This window comes from Ascoidea rubescens, assembly GCF_001661345.1.
Source record: "Ascoidea rubescens DSM 1968 unplaced genomic scaffold ASCRUscaffold_3, whole genome shotgun sequence".
NCBI classification, from domain to species: Eukaryota; Fungi; Ascomycota; class Saccharomycetes; order Ascoideales; family Ascoideaceae; genus Ascoidea; species Ascoidea rubescens.
In genome coordinates, this window is record NW_017962915.1 from 202739 (window position 1) to 219182 (window position 16444).

The 16444-nt window shown below is 31.5% G+C and overlaps 8 protein-coding genes across 8 annotated transcripts; 1 reads left to right on the forward strand and 7 right to left on the reverse strand.

Moving 5' to 3' along the window:
• Positions 1-33: 33 nt before the first annotated feature.
• Positions 34-1253, reverse strand: ASCRUDRAFT_43796 (BAR-domain-containing protein). Its single transcript, XM_020191040.1, has one exon. The coding sequence runs from the start codon at positions 1082-1084 to the stop codon at positions 254-256; it is 831 nt and encodes a 276-aa protein (XP_020048524.1). The 5' UTR covers positions 1085-1253; the 3' UTR covers positions 34-253.
• Positions 1254-1373: 120 nt separating this feature from the next.
• Positions 1374-1725, reverse strand: ASCRUDRAFT_133089 (uncharacterized protein). The gene has a single exon (XM_020189053.1). It carries the CDS (start codon positions 1606-1608, stop codon positions 1405-1407), a length of 204 nt encoding a protein of 67 aa, XP_020048525.1. The 5' UTR covers positions 1609-1725; the 3' UTR covers positions 1374-1404.
• Positions 1726-1843: 118 nt separating this feature from the next.
• On the reverse strand, positions 1844-2281 carry ASCRUDRAFT_69042 (uncharacterized protein; the record flags this gene model as incomplete). The annotated part of the gene is made up of 1 exon (XM_020191621.1): positions 1844-2281. One exon carries the CDS (start codon positions 2279-2281, stop codon positions 1844-1846), a length of 438 nt encoding a protein of 145 aa, XP_020048526.1.
• A 2517-nt stretch (positions 2282-4798) lies between these two features.
• On the reverse strand, positions 4799-5328 carry ASCRUDRAFT_74650 (uncharacterized protein). Its single transcript, XM_020192768.1, has one exon. The coding sequence runs from the start codon at positions 5208-5210 to the stop codon at positions 4926-4928; it is 285 nt and encodes a 94-aa protein (XP_020048527.1). The 5' UTR covers positions 5211-5328; the 3' UTR covers positions 4799-4925.
• A 16-nt stretch (positions 5329-5344) lies between these two features.
• On the reverse strand, positions 5345-5728 carry ASCRUDRAFT_69043 (uncharacterized protein; the record flags this gene model as incomplete). Its single annotated transcript, XM_020191622.1, has 1 exon — positions 5345-5728. One exon carries the CDS (start codon positions 5726-5728, stop codon positions 5345-5347), a length of 384 nt encoding a protein of 127 aa, XP_020048528.1.
• Positions 5729-6742: 1014 nt separating this feature from the next.
• On the reverse strand, positions 6743-8483 carry ASCRUDRAFT_74651 (AMPKBI-domain-containing protein). The gene has a single exon (XM_020192769.1). The coding sequence runs from the start codon at positions 8448-8450 to the stop codon at positions 6774-6776; it is 1677 nt and encodes a 558-aa protein (XP_020048529.1). The 5' UTR covers positions 8451-8483; the 3' UTR covers positions 6743-6773.
• A 1450-nt stretch (positions 8484-9933) lies between these two features.
• Positions 9934-11307, forward strand: RPS15 (40S ribosomal protein uS19; the record flags this gene model as incomplete). Its single annotated transcript, XM_020194423.1, has 2 exons — positions 9934-9952; positions 10886-11307. 2 exons carry the CDS (start codon positions 9934-9936, stop codon positions 11305-11307), a joined length of 441 nt encoding a protein of 146 aa, XP_020048530.1.
• An 865-nt stretch (positions 11308-12172) lies between these two features.
• On the reverse strand, positions 12173-16383 carry ASCRUDRAFT_133106 (cysteine proteinase). The gene has a single exon (XM_020189054.1). It carries the CDS (start codon positions 16343-16345, stop codon positions 12467-12469), a length of 3879 nt encoding a protein of 1292 aa, XP_020048531.1. The 5' UTR covers positions 16346-16383; the 3' UTR covers positions 12173-12466.
• Positions 16384-16444: the final 61 nt, after the last annotated feature.

A 16444-nucleotide genomic window follows, 5' to 3' on the forward strand; every position in this document is an offset into this window, starting at 1 on the left:
TTTTCATTTTGATTTTTTCATTATTATTCATTTCCCTGAATTTTCATAATATATATATTGAAAATAACTTGAATTATGATATAAGTTTGAGTAAAAACAAAAATAAAAATAAAAATAAAAGCAGCAAAAGACACCATATTTATAGTTATTTAAGAAGAAATAATTGTAAAAAACTAAAAAGGAAAAAAGTGAAATAGAGTATAAGAGTATAATGATAATGTGCTAGTGATAAACAATAAATGATAAATGATAATTAATCAGATGAAGCAGTTATACTAAGTTCTCTCATTCTTTGCAAAACATCATCGACTTTTTGATCCAATTGTTCATTTGCATAGGCATCTCTACTTTCAGCGTCAAAGGAGTTTTGAACTTGGGATAATCTTGTATATGAATCAGTAAAAAATCTTAATTGAATTTTGACTAAACTTTCAAAACTTGGATCGAGATAAGGTACTCTTAAGGATATTAATTGTGGTAATTCTAATTTTAATTCACTATTTAAGCTTTCATATAAATCCTTTGAATAATTTAATTCCTTTTCTAATTTTGGAATTTTATTCAAATCATCAGAAGGTTTTTCAGATAATTTTTTGACTTTAGATCTAATTGAATCATAATCGATTTTTTTGTGATTTCTTTTTTTAATAGCCTCATTTATATCATTAAAATAAAAGCAGAATTTATTTATTGGATCTAGAACTGTTTCTTTGTAGGGAGTATTAAGAGATTTAAAGGTTTCGTCGTTTAATTCTTTAATTATTTTCAAGTAATTTTTGACAATACCCTCGTCGTTATCAACGGAATTTGATTTTTTTGAAATTAGAGGGTAGGAATCATTATTTGTAGCGTAAAAGGAATCAAAAGTTTCAGTTATTAAAGTTTGAGAATTCATTATTGATTTCAAAGATTCAAAATATTGTTTGGCTTCCTTTTGTAATTTCAACGAGGAATCTTCCATAGATCTGAATCTTTTCTCTTCCAAATCAAACTCTCTATCGACAGTTTTTTCGACATGACCAGTTTTAATCATAACCTGAGCACCTGCTCTGTTAATTGCTTTCTTGAACCCATTCCAAGACATTTTGTGAGTGATGAATAATATAACAAGTGTACTATAGTAAGTGCAGTATAAATGGCGTAAATGATATGTTACTAAGATGATTAACAGCTTTGCTGTAGCGCTGTAGACTGAGACTGAACAACTGACTTTTCTTAGAAACAATACCAGTTCTTGTTGAGGTAAGTGTCTTGTATCTGGATTATATCACAAATACCAATATCAGTAGATATTGTTTTATCAGTTCTGATGTGTATCATTTTATAAAACATGCGTGTATGTGCATACAAGCGTTTATATGTGTTTTACAACGCTTAATTATGTATTCAAACCTCCACTCGCATTTACTTACATCTACTTGCATATATATGAGTGCATCCACACTGCTGGCTAGCATTGTGCAATTTCCAAAAAACCCACGGAGTTCCGTGTGGCGCGTGCTCTCGGACGGCGGCGCGCAGACGCTGACCGGAAACAAGCGACGTGGATGCAGCGAAAAGGAAAGAAAAGTATGAACCGAAAAGAGTCGATCTCGTTATCAGAGCCATAAAGGCAGGTTTGATCTAGACCGGCACCTCCACGCCGACACATGCAGTGTGAAAACTCTAATATGTAATTCTGAAATTCCAGCTTTAAATTTCAAATTCCAGTCTATCTCCAAAGCTGGTCAAAAAGACTCCAGCCAAAAAGCTCTCAGCTGGGGAATTTCTTTCCTTTGAGGCAACTTTTTGACCATTGTCCTGACTTCAGTGATTGTTGTTGTTGATGCCATCTATTGTTCGTCTATTTTTGCTTTCTGAGCTTAGCAGCTGCTCTCCTTTCTCTGCGTAGTCTTCCTTGCATCATATAGTAGCTTGCTCTTCTCACAATCACCTCCAACAACTCTTTGTCGTAATCATACACGCTTTTCACTTTATGGTATAGCTCATCCAAAATTCGCTCTCTTTCTTGCAATGGTGTGTCTCTCACCCACGTTTTGTTTCCCAATTGAAATCCAATATCGTTTTTCAATATGCTCAAAATGTATTTCTCTCTTTTGCCTGCCTCCTCTTGATTGTTTTCAAGATTCAATATCTTAGCTAAAGCAGGTAGTGATAACCTTGAGTCAGACTGTCTTTTGCCTAATTTTTCTCTTGTGATACAATTTTTACTAGAAACGTATTTTCTTTTGTTGATTTTAGAATTGATGTTTATTTCACTATTTGAGTTACTTTTCCTCATTTTAATTTGCCCATTTATTTCACTAACATTTAAACTTGGTGTTTGGAATTTCAATTGGGTTGGTGTTGATGTAATTGAAAAAGGCAGACTTGTTTGGCTTTGAGACTGACTTTGGACTTGAGATATCGTTAATGGCTGAATATTATATTGTGAATTGAATAGTTGGTCATTAGAAATATCAACCGGCGAAATTGGCAATACTAATGGTGTCTGTGGATCAAGCACTAAACCATTGAAATTTTCATTAAGATTATTGCAATTGAACTGTAGATCAATTTCCAGAAAGTTAGTATTAATGTTATTATTATTATTATTATTATTATTAGTAGTAGTAGTATTAGTAGTAGTAGTATTAGTAGTATTAGTAGTAGTATTAGTAGTAATGTTTTCATTATTAGTAGTGGTAGTAGTAATAAAATTATCAATTTCATTAAAGTTGATAAGTTCATCGATTATATTGTTGGAGTCATTTTGAAATTGGGGTTTGATAAACTCATTATTATTGTAGCTGAAAAAGATTTCATTTTGATTATTTTGTATATTTACAATATTTTGAATATCAAAAATATTATTATTATTGATATTTTGATTAAAATTGTTTGGTAAACAATTTAAAGGTGATTGATATTTAAAATCATTTAAATTGACATTATCAAAATTAAAATCACTAACACTGCTCTTGGTGGATAATGAGCTTATGCTGTAGTTAAATTGGTCATCTGAAAAATCATCAAGGGTAAGGCTTTTTGGAGAAATTTGTGTTATTAAATTATTTGTGTTATTGGAATTATTGATGGTATGGATATTATTGATAGTATTGGGAGAAGAATTGGCAATAGGGGAAGAGGAAGTGGAATTATTATTATTTGGATTGAGATTATCAAAGGAAGCGTTAATTAGATTTAGATTTGGGTTGGAAGTGTTTGTGTTGTCAAGGGATTTATCCAATTGTTTTTTTAATGAAGTATTAATCAAGTTGTTGATAGAATTGAGGTTGGTATCGGATTGGAATTTTATATCATTCGGTATAAAAAACGAGTCAATATTACTATTGTTGTTGAAATTATCGAGATTATCAATGTCAGAAAAGAAAAAGAATGGGTTGTTATTTATGTTATCGAGATTATCATTGTTGATGCTGTTATTGTTATTGTTATTGTTGTTATCATTAAGAGTATCAATTATATCATTAAAGCAATAGGGTAAGGATGAGTTTTGCAATTCCATTTTAATTGAATAAATAGTTAATTGATTATTTTATTGTTTTATATAAGTTAATAAGATATATGAGTATAATATATAAGATTGTGGAATCTTGGGATTGTGGTATAAAAAATGAGAGTATAATTAATAATTTTCAGCTTTTTAATTTCAATTTTTTATTTTCAATTCTATTTTCAATTCTATTTTCAATTTGATTTTCAATTTGATTTTTATTTCTTTAGTTGAATAAAATCAAAACAATGTTGAATTAAAAACAAAGGAAAAAAAAAAGGATGAAAAATTGGTAAAATTGAAAGAAATGGTAAAAAATAGTAAGATTGGTAGAATTGGAAGTTAATCGTAATTTGTTTGAAAACTGTCTGAAAACTATTGAATTATTTGAATTATTTGAATTATTTGCAATTTGTATGATAAAATAAGAAATAACTAAATAATAACAGAATAAGAGAAGATTTTGAAGGACAAGTTCAATAATAATGTGAATAAATATAAATATAGGTATAAAATAAAAGTAAAAGTAAAAATAAAAATAAAAATAAAAAAAAGGTAAAAAGACAAAAAGATAAAAGAAAAAAAAAAAGAGACGAAAAAAGAGAAAGATAATTAAATGTTTATATAAGATACTGTCAAAATAAAAAAACCAAAAAAATAAGAAAAAAGAAAAAGAAAAAAGATAAAGTTATAAAGTTATGAAGTTATTAAGTTATAGAATTAGAAATATAAAAGAACACAAAAAGGCATAATGTTGAAATAAGATAAAGTGTAAATATGGAAAAATAGTTAAAAGATAAAAAGATAGAGCTGAAAAAGATGAAAGCGAGAAAACCCAACAAACAAAAGGAAATTCTAGTGGATAGAATGAATAAAAATGAGTAAATGAGTAGTGCAATAGAGCGAAAATAACATTAAGGACATTTTAGAATATAACTAAAAACTGCAATGTCTTTGATAAATAAAAAAAAAGAAAGCAAGAAGTGAGCTAAAAGTGGAAAAGTCAAATTGAAAAGTCAAAAAGATGGTGAGAAGTGAAATTAAAAATGAAAAGTGAAATTGTAAAGTAAAAATACAAAGTAAAAAATAAAAGTGGAATTGTAAAGTCAAATAGTAAGTGGAAGTTAGTAATTAGTAATGGACCAGCCAGTAGTTTGTAGGTTGTAGTTGGTGAAAAGCGAAAGCATGTAGCAAAAGATTGAATAAGACAAATAAGACAAATAAAATGAGTTTCAGAAGTGATTATCTGACATAAGCTGGCAATTGGAGAGCTTTAAAAGAATTAGAGAGAATTGATCGTAGCCAGTTAGAATGGAGTTGGAAGATCAATCAAAGATTTTTTCCCAAAGAGTGAGTAACGAGTGAGTAAAGATTGGATGAACATGAGATAATAGGCCTGAAAAAATATACTTGTAACGGTGAATAGGTGCTAAGATGTGGGATTAAAGATTGGTGTAGGTCTGTTGAGTGAAGCTGGAGAAAAGTGTAGCAGCTTGCAATAGAAGTTGGGCACAATAGAAGAGGAATTTGGAGAGAAGCACAGTGGGATAACAGAGAAGTTGCTAACCATTTGGCCATCCATCTGATATGATAATGGCGATAAACAGACCCTATTGTTGTTTTCCCAGCCAGATACGGAACACAGCAGAGATGGAGAGGGAGGCGACAAATCCAGATAAACAAGACAGCTGGAATAACATTCTAGATCGGACATTACTGAGCAGAAGTAGTAAACAGAGTTATCCAAATATTATTTGTGCTAAATCATAAGGTGAATGAGTGGAATTGAATTCTTGAGATCTCTGATGCTACATATCTATCTGAGATTGCACCTAGTAAATTTCATAACTAGAGGATAATTTCAGATAAAGGAGAACGATCGATGAATGAGAAGCGGACTGGAGATGATAGCGGATTTAGCGTGAGAAGTGGGCCTATTAGCGTTGCCCATAGTCGCAAGTTGGTTTCAGGTCGTTCTGCGTTGGGGACGAAGACGGTCGTGGAGCCCGTGGGCATGGTGCCACCGAACCCTGAGATCACCTCTGCTGTGATACTCCCCACCAGCCAATCACAGCGTGTGCACCCGTTATCAGAGCCACCAGCATGGGCCTGCGTGGGCCACAGCTGGTGAGAATGGCTGCTCGTAAACAGCGCCTTCGACAGGCCCCTCTGGTCTCCCGCTTCCTTTGCGTCCTTCTTGTCTCTTGTTTGGCTTGCCTCCTGCTCCTTCATCTCGCTGGACAGAGCACTGCTCTTGCTGCACTTTCCCACCACCTTTCTAAGGACGGGCGATGGCAGCTGTTCTGTGCAACCCACAGGTATTCCAGAAGCCCTTCTGCCCAATCGCAGTCCACCACGCCGCTGGCCTGCAGCAGCGGTGCACTGTGGAAATGCATTAGCCAATCACAGTCGTTTTTGCTGCGATTGTTCAGGTCCATGCACGGATAAATGTTATAGGAAAGCTTAGTGCTGGTGTACAGTACCTGCCAATCAAAATCCAATTCACAGTGACAGATATGCGGTAGATATGCTTTTCGTTTTTCTTTTTCGCTTTAGATCCTTACTTTTGCACCACCGCTGCGGACCGCAGCTTGACTGTCAATATCGCACTGTGATTGGCTGCTGTGTAAATATGCATATTATACATATGAATGCGTGATCCAGATCTATGGCGAGACCCTTGTGACGGAAACGCGCACTTTTCAAAACAGCATCTGCCGGAGCTGTACTGCACGTGTCGTTCAGAGCCTGCTCGCAAACCTAGTTCTGCGCTTTTATTTTCTCCAGTTGTTTCAGCTGCTGCTTCTGTTTCCTGTGCTGCTCAGAAACATTCAGAGCTGTTTGAAAACAGCTTCAAAACTGTTTGTACCAAGTCCAGAAGCAGTTTGGAGAGAGTTCCGAGACATCTCTGTGGTTGTGTTCAGCTGATATCCCTATCGTTGAATCTTATGACGAAAACGGAAACTCGATCTCCAAAACTTTCTTTCCTTCATCCTCCAATCAAATCGCTGTTTTGTTGATAAACTTATCTAATCTATATCACTGATCTCTTTATCTCAATAACAATCATCAATAAAGAGCTATCTAATCAAAAATTAAAATAATAAACACTTTAAAAATCACTATTCAAATATGAGATCAATACAAAAAAAAATAAAAAAAACAAAAAAAAAACAATAATTTAACAAACAAACAAACAAACAAACAAATTAACTTGAGAAAAAAAAAAATTTATCCACTTGGTAAAAAAAAAATCCACTAATAAACAATTCAATATTCATCGACTTGGTGTGTACATTATTTGCGTAACATACTTCTCAGAATATCTAGTTATACAAGCAACTGTTAATATATCATTTTTAATACTAGTAGTTATCAAATGATTCAAAATTACATGATTTGGCACCTCAAGAACTTCATTTTCACTCTCACTATACGAACTGATTGTCCCATTATGATTATCAGAATTACTTGACATTCTTCTTTGTCTGTGATTCTTGTTTAATAAAACACTATTAAGATATGGTGGAAGCGTAGGTGGCGATGGCAACCCACTTTTCCTGAGTAATGAATCGCTATCAAACCTCTCAAAATCTTCATCACTAAAAAAATTATAATTGTCTGTATATATTAACGGAATATCTTTAGAATAGTCGACTGTAATTTTTTCTTTGTTTTTATCAAATCTTGAAAAGTTCTCCTCATACATTTCACCGCTAGTTTCCTTATCTTCACTCTTTAGAGATAACATTGATTTTATGCTCATGTCTTGAAAATTGTCCATTAATGGTGCAGGAAATGAATATATTTCATTTTTAGATTCCTTACTCTCTTTATCCTCATTTGAATTTGAATTTGAATTCAAATTTAAATTGGATATATTCTCTTTACCTTCTCCATACTCTTTATCCAATTCTTTAATCTCAAACGAATTGACATAATAATCTTTAGCCTTGGCGACTTTTAAATAATTCTTTGAGCAGATCAATCTTTCCTTATAAACAAATTGAAAGTTGTACACATTCTTCGGTAATCTTAGTTCAATCGAATAATAATATTCACCTTCTTTATTCAATTTAATTTTCTTTTGCCAATTAGTAAATGATCCAACAATATATATCTCGTTATCATTAACATCAACATCAACATCAACATTAACATCAATATCATTCATAATATTATCATGATTATCAATGTCTTTCTTAATATCAAGTCCAATAACTATCGGGTATTTATTCTCTTTACTCTCGTTATTAAACTTCAATAAAGAACTACTAGATATAATATTATCTGGACAATTTAAATTTTTAATAATATCATCTGAAATCAATTTGTTTTGAAAATAACTGTTTTCATCATATTCTATAGACCCATCTATAGCTTTATCTATCAATTTATTATCATTATGATCTTTGGAATTTACCATTTTGGAATTCAACGTCGATATTATCGTATTCTTATCAATCAATTGATTTGTATTAGGAATTGAGGTTACGTTATAAGCTGAGACAACTGTTGAAGGATCTGAAGTGTTATTGCTATAGTTATTATGACTATTATAATTGTAACTATTATCTTCAAGGATCTTGGGAATGAGATCAATAGAGGGATTGCTATTAGTAGTACTTGTAGTATTTGAATTTTGACTTAAAGTAATATTAATATTAATATTATTATTATTTATATTATTATTATTATTATTCGTATTATTATTCGTATTGGTAGTGGTAGTGGTAGTGGAGGTGGAAGTGGTGGTAGAGTGTTTGGATTGATCAAGTATATTGATTGGATTAACCTTATTAATATTACTTATATTATATGTATTAAATGTATTCTTGAATGATTTATAAAATAAATGAGAATTATTTTTAGATATATTGATGAAAGATGTTAGATTATCAGGATTTGAATTACTAATAAATTGAGTTGATTTAGAGGAAGTGTTATTTCCCATTTTAATCTTTCGCTCTCTTATTTTTCTTTTTTTTTTTTTGGTCTTTCTTTCTTTTTTTTATTTTTTAATTCCCTTCTTAAATTAAGAAAATTATTATTATTGAAAAAACAAACAAAAAAAAGCCCAAAAAATACAAAAAAAGAAGAACCAAAAATTGAATTTTAATGATTTCTACAAAATTGAATTAGATATGTGGGACTATTGGATTTTATTATGTATATTATACAAGTGAATAAGGTGAATAAAAGAGAAAAGCTAGTTCATGTTAAAACTAAACTAATTGGCTAAAGCCCAAACAAATAATAAATTGTTTAAGATAATGTAATTGGAAATTGGAAATTGAATCACGAATTCTAATTAATGTGGGAACGATAATATAACCAAACAAATAACATAAAATCGTCAAATTTTTCAAAAAAGATTAACTGAGGAATGACGACCTGGCTACGATTTTGATAAAGGACAATGTTAACTCACAGGTACTGGGCTTTAGATTGGATAAGAACTCCCAATTAACAGCATACTTGCTGGTGAATATCAAGAGTTTCTGCTGCTGAAAAGAGAATAATTAGCTGCCGTCTATGTGGTTATCAGTGCCAGCACCAGGATCAGCACAGTATCAGTATCAGCGTAGCACCATCAACAGCAGCACCATCAGCACCATCGCCAGTATCTCTCTTTTGTCCATTCTGACATTGAACTGTGGCAAAAAGCAGGAAACAAACCATCTGCGTCTTAACAGGATTTGAGTTCCTTCTCGCTGTCTCTGTCGAAGGGGAAACATCCCAAACACTCGTCTCGAGGCAGCAGAGGTGGAGTCACAGCACCATTCTCCCTCCTCTGGGTCCTCTGTGCTCCTCTATGCTCCTCTTGTCTTCCTCTGCTGCTTCTCTTCCACTTCTCGTCTACGCTTCTCTTCTACGTTCCTTCCCCCAGCGCGATAACACAATACCCACATTGTGTCAACAGAAACCGAAGTCTGTTCTTTCCAGAACCCTTCCTGTTGTTGCCTCTAAAGTGGCCTTATCTGGCCGCCTGCTGCTTCCTTCAAACAGCCGCAGACCAGGGCCCTGCTTCCTCCTGACCGAGTCGCGCCAAAGGCAGCACCCGCAGCACCGACATCAGAAACAGCTCCAGAAGCACCGCCAGCAGCACGACGTACAGCGACCCTTGTTTCAGCCGCAATTTCGTACCAGCAGCATGGCTCGTTGCTTATATAATCAGAGCTCTATTTACAAAGCCCTATTTACAAAGCCCTGCTATGTAACATGTGATTTCAGAATGCTATAATTAAAACAGAAACCAGTAAATTTCAACTAGTCCGGGCTCAAGTATCAAAATAGGGCTCGAGTTAGGGCTTTCTCTTGTTGCATCTATTGTGCTAAAAGATTCTGATCATTTTCATCAAAAGTTGAAGCGCAACTGTTACACCATCAACTGAATTTGCTTCTGTCGACAACATAATTCATAATTCAAATATAAAATGGCTCCAGCTCCAACTGGTATGTTTTTTTCATCTGCTGCAGCAGTTAAAAATGAGAAATCAAATATCAACCAACCACTATCAGTCCCCGAAAATTAGAGATCACAAATTCATTATAATTGATGGAAAATAGTCAATGAAAAATAAACAAAAATTAAATTGTAGATAGGCAAGAAAAGTTAGTTAATTATTGATATTTTTATAAAACGAAAACAAGAAATAGAATCTTTTTATTTACAGTTATTTTCAATTCATTAAGACCCCACTCTAATAAAATTCAATAAAATCTGAATTGTTAAAAGATTAATATATCCATCATATTTAATGATAAACAAACAAACAAACAAATACAAAAATTTAAAACAATTTTTTAATATGGAAATATTGAATAAGAATTGATATTATTTATTTTTAAAATAAACCTGTTTTGATTTGATTTATACTAGAAAAAATATAATAGAAATCATCAATCATCAATCATATTAGAAACAATTTTATTTCAGTTTTTGTTTTTTATAGAAACATCAAGTAAAACTAAAGTCAATTGAAATTATTATTTTTCAAGGTCCTGAATAAATCTAACTAAATCTGATAGAATACAATAAACATTATTGTCTCATACTAATTTGTCTCAATTAATTAAATATTTTATTAAACATATTTCTGGGACTCTTTTTTAATTATAATGGTCTTTTTCCAAATTAAACTGATAAATGGCAATTTAAAAAAATGAGTCAAAAGTAAAAGCAAAATTTAATTAAATATCATTTATCACAAGAAATTTTTTTTTCTTTTCCATTGGCTATTTTTCATTAATTTTATTAATTTAAATTTTCTAAATGTGCTATTGAACAATTATTATCTATAAACCATTTCTCAATTTTAACTTCATTTTATTAAACTTTATCAAGTTCAACTTTACTAACGTTCTATCATTTTTATTGTATTACAGAAAAAAAGAGACGTACCTTCAAAACCTTTTCTTATCGTGGTGTTGATTTGGAACAATTATTAGAATTGCCAACTGAAGAATTTCCAACTTTATGTCGTTCAAGAATTAGACGTCGTTTTCAACATGGTTTAAACTCAAAACCAATGGGTTTAATTAAAAAACTAAGAGCTGCTAAATTAGCTGCTCCAGAAAATGAAAAACCTGCTGTTGTTAAGACTCATTTAAGAAATATGGTTGTAGTCCCAGAAATGATTGGTTCAGTTATTGGTATCTACAACGGTAAAGTCTTCAACCAAGTTGAAATTAAACCAGAAATGATTGGTCACTACTTGGGTGAATTTTCTATTTCTTATACTCCTGTTAGACATGGTAGACCAGGTATTGGTTCCACCAACTCTTCACGTTTTATCCCTCTTAAATAGTTTAATTCTACCTAACCAATTTATTAATTTCATATCTTGATTAATGTGATATATATTTATTTTTGCGTATTGTATCATGGGTTTTCCACATTTTTTATTGTTTATCGATTATTATCTATATTTGTATCTATAACTATAACTATAAAACAATCAAATTAGAGGTTGAGTTTGAGTCTCTAGCTGAAAAAAAATCTATTGTTTTTTGTGTCCTCCTAAATCTTTTTCAGATCAAACTCCTTTCAAATTTTAAAAAAAAGAATAAATGAAAACTAATAAAGACAAATAAAAATTAAATAAAAGTAAATAAAAACAGACCTTTAAAACATCAATAAATCAAAGAGAAGAAAAAAAAAATAAATAAACTTTAATTTATCTTCAATATGATAAAACACAGGATTTCAGAAAATTAAGGCCATACCAGCAGCAAAAACAGCTCCAATCGCACCAGCACCCATTCGTGCTTCATAAACAGCAGGAGCAGCGTTTTGAGCAGTGGCAGTAGTGCTATTGTTCGCAGCAGAAGCAGCAACAACCATGGTAGCAACTGAGATTAAAACATTAGAGTATTTCATTTTGGAGTATAGAGGTGCGATTTGCGATAGAAACTTTTCAGAATTGGACTGGATGAATAACTTGTTTGTTTAAGATTGTTTTATAATTGATAAACACTCGTCGAAGGTATTATTCTTGCTATAGTATAACGATGGAAAGAAAGAAACAAACGAAAAAGAAGATGGAAGAAATTCAAGCAACAAGCTCATATATAACCAGCTTTGGATGGAGAATCAGCTCAAAAGAACACAAAAGTGGCAAATGAAAATTATTCTTTTTGTGTAATTCTGGGACAAATGAACAAAGAAAAAAAAACAACGACTTTCTGAGTATTCTTCAGAGAGTTTCCTGAAAGATTTTTTGGAAAGAAGTGAGTATAAATTAAGAATTAAACGTAGATTGAAACAAACCGTTTTCGGAAATAAATCTACAAACTAAAATATAAGTAAAATATAACTTGGGGACTAAACAATAGCAATGACAAAATACAAAATGAACTGAAAAATAAAGGAAAGTAAAGAAAAAAAGTAAAAAAATGAATTAAAATGATATGAAACAAATTATTTGTTGACAGTTAATGTTGGTTAAAAAAACTGAAAAATATAGCCTATGTTATTATGCATTTCTCTTTTTTGTAGTTTAATCTTTTCTTATGATTATATAGTTTTTTCGATTTTCTATCATGCAAGTCACCAAAAATATTGATAGTCTTTGCTTTATGGTCAACGATGGTGTGAGAATTTGGTGTAGGTTCGTTGTTATTGGAGTCACTAAGAACTTTTTCAAGAGAAGGGTATGAAGCAATAGATATATCTGCTGATTGCCTTTTCTCTTTTCCTCGAATTTCATTAGGGGGCTTTAATAAGTTACTATTAGAGTCTTCAAAAATGTACTCTGTAGATTTAATTTCAGAATCACTTGCAGCGTCAGACTTTTGAATCTTAACAAAGCTCTCTCCATCTTTACTAATTATAGATGACTTTTCTAAAAGCGATACATCAGATAGCCCAGAATTTTCATTTATATAATTACCTTCTGGAACTTTCACATACCAAAAAAATTTATTTGAAATATCAATATACCCGGGATCATTAGGGTAAGGTTGGGTTGAATCTTTAAAGTACTTAAACATCGATTGATCATGGAAATTATGATGAAGACGATGAATACCAATTCTAGTTGATTTAGATCTCCCAAGATGAGTATTTGAAAGAGATGCTGATAGAGTTGGCTTCTGTTGAACCTGAGTTGGCGCAGAATTGTCTAGATTAATAGTTGAATCATTTGTATTGCTGGATTTTTCAACTTCAATAAATAAATTACTTTGCGAATTGAAAAGCAATTTATCACTATTGAGACTTGAGTTTAAATTAGAGGTTATTGAAGTTGCTTCACTTTTCAAGTTCAAATTATCACTTGATTTAATTTTATTTTCGGAGTTTGTGCTCAAAAAACTATCGTTAAAATTATCAGAAATTTTGATTTTTAGTGATTCCATTTTTGACACCAGACTGGATGCAACAATTGTGCTATTGGCTTTTTCTAGTTTTTCTAGTTTTTCCTTTTGGATTTCTTCTGATTTATTTTTATCGAAAGGAACCATTCTGTAGAATAATATATAAGGCCATTCTTTCTCAAAAACATCCTTGAAAACTCTTCTCCTAACCTTGTTTTCTCCTCTAAGTAAATCATCAAAAAGTAACCATATTGAATTTAGTTCTTCTTCTTCAGAAGTATAAGGATCGGAAGGATTTTCTCTTACTAAGGAGATATAATGGCCTGAATTCACAGATTTCCCTCTATGACAAACAGCACTTTCCAAAATCAATTTAAAATCACCATATAACTTCTCTGGAAATTCACTTTTATCTGTTTTCTCAGTAGATTCCTCTTTAGTATTATTGGTTGAATTATTATTATTAATATTATCATTGGACCTAGAATTTATCATATTATCATCAACTTCAATATCATCAGCAATGAATTTTGGTAAATCAATTGTGGGAGGAATAATAACTCTTCTTAAATTTCTTTTACTCCCATGTTCTCCTTTTTTTTTACCATTCTCATTGTCATAGTAATATCTTTTTAAACAAATGGGTAAGATTGGGCGTTTATTCATAAATTCTCTTGAAGAACTTGAATTTGAATCTAAATCTGTATAAAATGGTAATAATTGCAAAAACATCCAAGCCGGTAGAGTTACTTCATTTGAGGTCTTATTTGACCATATTGATAAAGTTGAAGACCTTGTCCTTGATGAAACGCTATTTCTAGGACGGATAGTTATATTAACATCAGGGTATTTAGATAGAGAAGATGAGCGCAATTTTCTATTTTTTAATAAAACATTTTCAGGTTGAAAAGGGGTTACAGGGGAACGCTGAATGCTGGTTGTTGGAGAAACTGATTCATCCATTTCATTTAAAGATGGAAATGGAATTTGATTTTCTTTATCATCATCATTAGTTTTGTGATTTATAGAAAGAGAAGTAGAGGAACAGCAGTTAGTATCATTAAGCTTAAAATCCTTTAAATTTGAATTATTTTTATCAAACATATAATATTCATCATCGTTGAGAGTTTGATCAGGATCATTTGACAATGAGTCTTTTTGATTGGTAATTTTTGTATTCAATAAAAAAAGTGAGTTGGAATCATTTATTGGTGATTTTTTGTTCAGCTTTTTTAAAAAATCTAAATCTTCTTTAGAGCAATTTTTTTTATCATTATTAGTGAATGAGGAGACAATGCTTTTTGCATCATCATTAAAGATATTGCGATTGGAATTATGTGATTCATTAAGACTTGATTCAACATCCAGGTCATCATAACTTTCAAATGTTACAATACCTTTCTGGCTCATATCAATATTATCAATATTATTATCAATATTAACATTATCAGAATAAAATTTTCGATTTGAATCTGAATAATTATTGTAATAATTATTGTAATTATTGCTATTGCTATTAAAAATTCCACCATTTTTAGTACAATTATTATTTCTTGCATTTTCTAAAGTCATTCTTCTTTCTAGTTGACGGCGAACTTGAATTGAGGTATTGAAAAACTGTTCTAAACATTCTTCTAACAATATTGGTTCAGGGTCTATGTGTGAATTTGAAGAAGCTGATTTTTTAGATTTACTAGATTCATTAGATTCATTAGATTCATTAGACTTGTTAGATTGATTAGATGAATTGGATGGATTAGGTTGATGAGACTGAGATAAATTGATCAAAGACTCATTCATAGGATTTCGGTTATCGGGAGAGGTTTTTTTGAGTATGTTTAAGTTTTCATTTGATTGAGTAGAAAATTCTTCTTCTTCAATAATTTTTGAGTTATTATTGCTTTTATTAATGATATTAATGCTACCAGTATTTTTGATATTATTGTTTCTGGTGTGACTTTTATCATAGTCATCTTCTGGGACCGAAACATATAAAACCCTTTCTTTTGTAAACTTATGGTCATCATTTTGAACTGCTTTGCCACCATGATGAATATCAAGTTTCAAGGTCAATAAAGGCATGTTGAAGTAGTCAGTCAAGAATTGAAATAAAGAAGAAGAATCCTCCTGGCTTCCACTAATAGCTTCGGTGTAGCCATTTTTAGCCAAAGACTGGCATAATAATCTTGTCAAGTCATTTGTTATCAAATTTCCAGATCTTAGTAGATTGATGTACAATCTTAAAAGGAATTTTAGTTTTGTTCTTTTTTTTGATTCTGGAGTAGATTGTGATTCGTTATCAATCAATAAAATTGGTTCAAAGTCCTGTAATCTTGCAAACATGGAAAATAACAAAGAATCTAAATAACACATTACATATCCCCAGTTTTCAGCACCTTTGAGTATTATTTTTTTATTAATGGAGTTGCCCATATAATTTTTGTAAATATAAGAATTTGAGATTAAAAAGCCATCACTTGATAGCTTTATGAATCGTAATAGCTCAAAGGATTTTGTCAAATCCTTTTTGGAAAACTTTGATATCAAACTAAAAATTATTAATTGATTTGAGACTGGATTGTTTTGCAAAAATGATTTCATGATTGCAATTTTCATGCTTGCAATTGATGAAGTGGAAGAAAATGAAGTGGGAAATGAAGAAGTGGAAGTCTTCACAAGCTCTATTATTTCCTTATCGTAGGCCAAAACATCATCAGGATCATTGGGGGTCTCAACGGGAGGATCATCAGTAGGCTTATCAGTAGGCTTATCAGTTTTTTTTTCCTTCTCCTTCTCCTTCTCCTCCTTCTTCTTCTCCTTCTCCTTTTCCTTTTCCTTTTCCTTTCTCTCCTTTAGTCTTTCTTTCAAGTCCTTCTGGTCTCTTTTGATGTCTTCAATCACTCTGAGCCAATACTTGTTGTCGTCTAGCACATAGTAGGCCTCCAAATAGCAGGGCCTGGGCTGCTCGTCATCGTTGGCATCACTGGCGTCTTTCAACTTGGGAAAGGGCAAGCCAAACTTCTTCGACATGGTAACAGTGAAGCTGGTGGAGCTGGTGAAGGTGGTCGTGGTCAAATAAGAGATGTTTGTATTGTCATCAAACGATCTTCAATGCTGCACAACTCGAAT

What these genes read in the sequence shown, in the direction of transcription:
- ASCRUDRAFT_133089 (XM_020189053.1), bottom strand. Translation starts at nt 1,608, where the DNA reads ATGGCTCTGATAACGAGATCGACTCTTTTCGGTTCATACTTTTCTTTC.
- ASCRUDRAFT_133106 (XM_020189054.1), bottom strand. Translation starts at nt 16,345, where the DNA reads ATGTCGAAGAAGTTTGGCTTGCCCTTTCCCAAGTTGAAAGACGCCAGT.
- ASCRUDRAFT_74651 (XM_020192769.1), bottom strand. Translation starts at nt 8,450, where the DNA reads ATGGGAAATAACACTTCCTCTAAATCAACTCAATTTATTAGTAATTCA.
- ASCRUDRAFT_43796 (XM_020191040.1), bottom strand. Translation starts at nt 1,084, where the DNA reads ATGTCTTGGAATGGGTTCAAGAAAGCAATTAACAGAGCAGGTGCTCAG.
- ASCRUDRAFT_74650 (XM_020192768.1), bottom strand. Translation starts at nt 5,210, where the DNA reads ATGTCCGATCTAGAATGTTATTCCAGCTGTCTTGTTTATCTGGATTTG.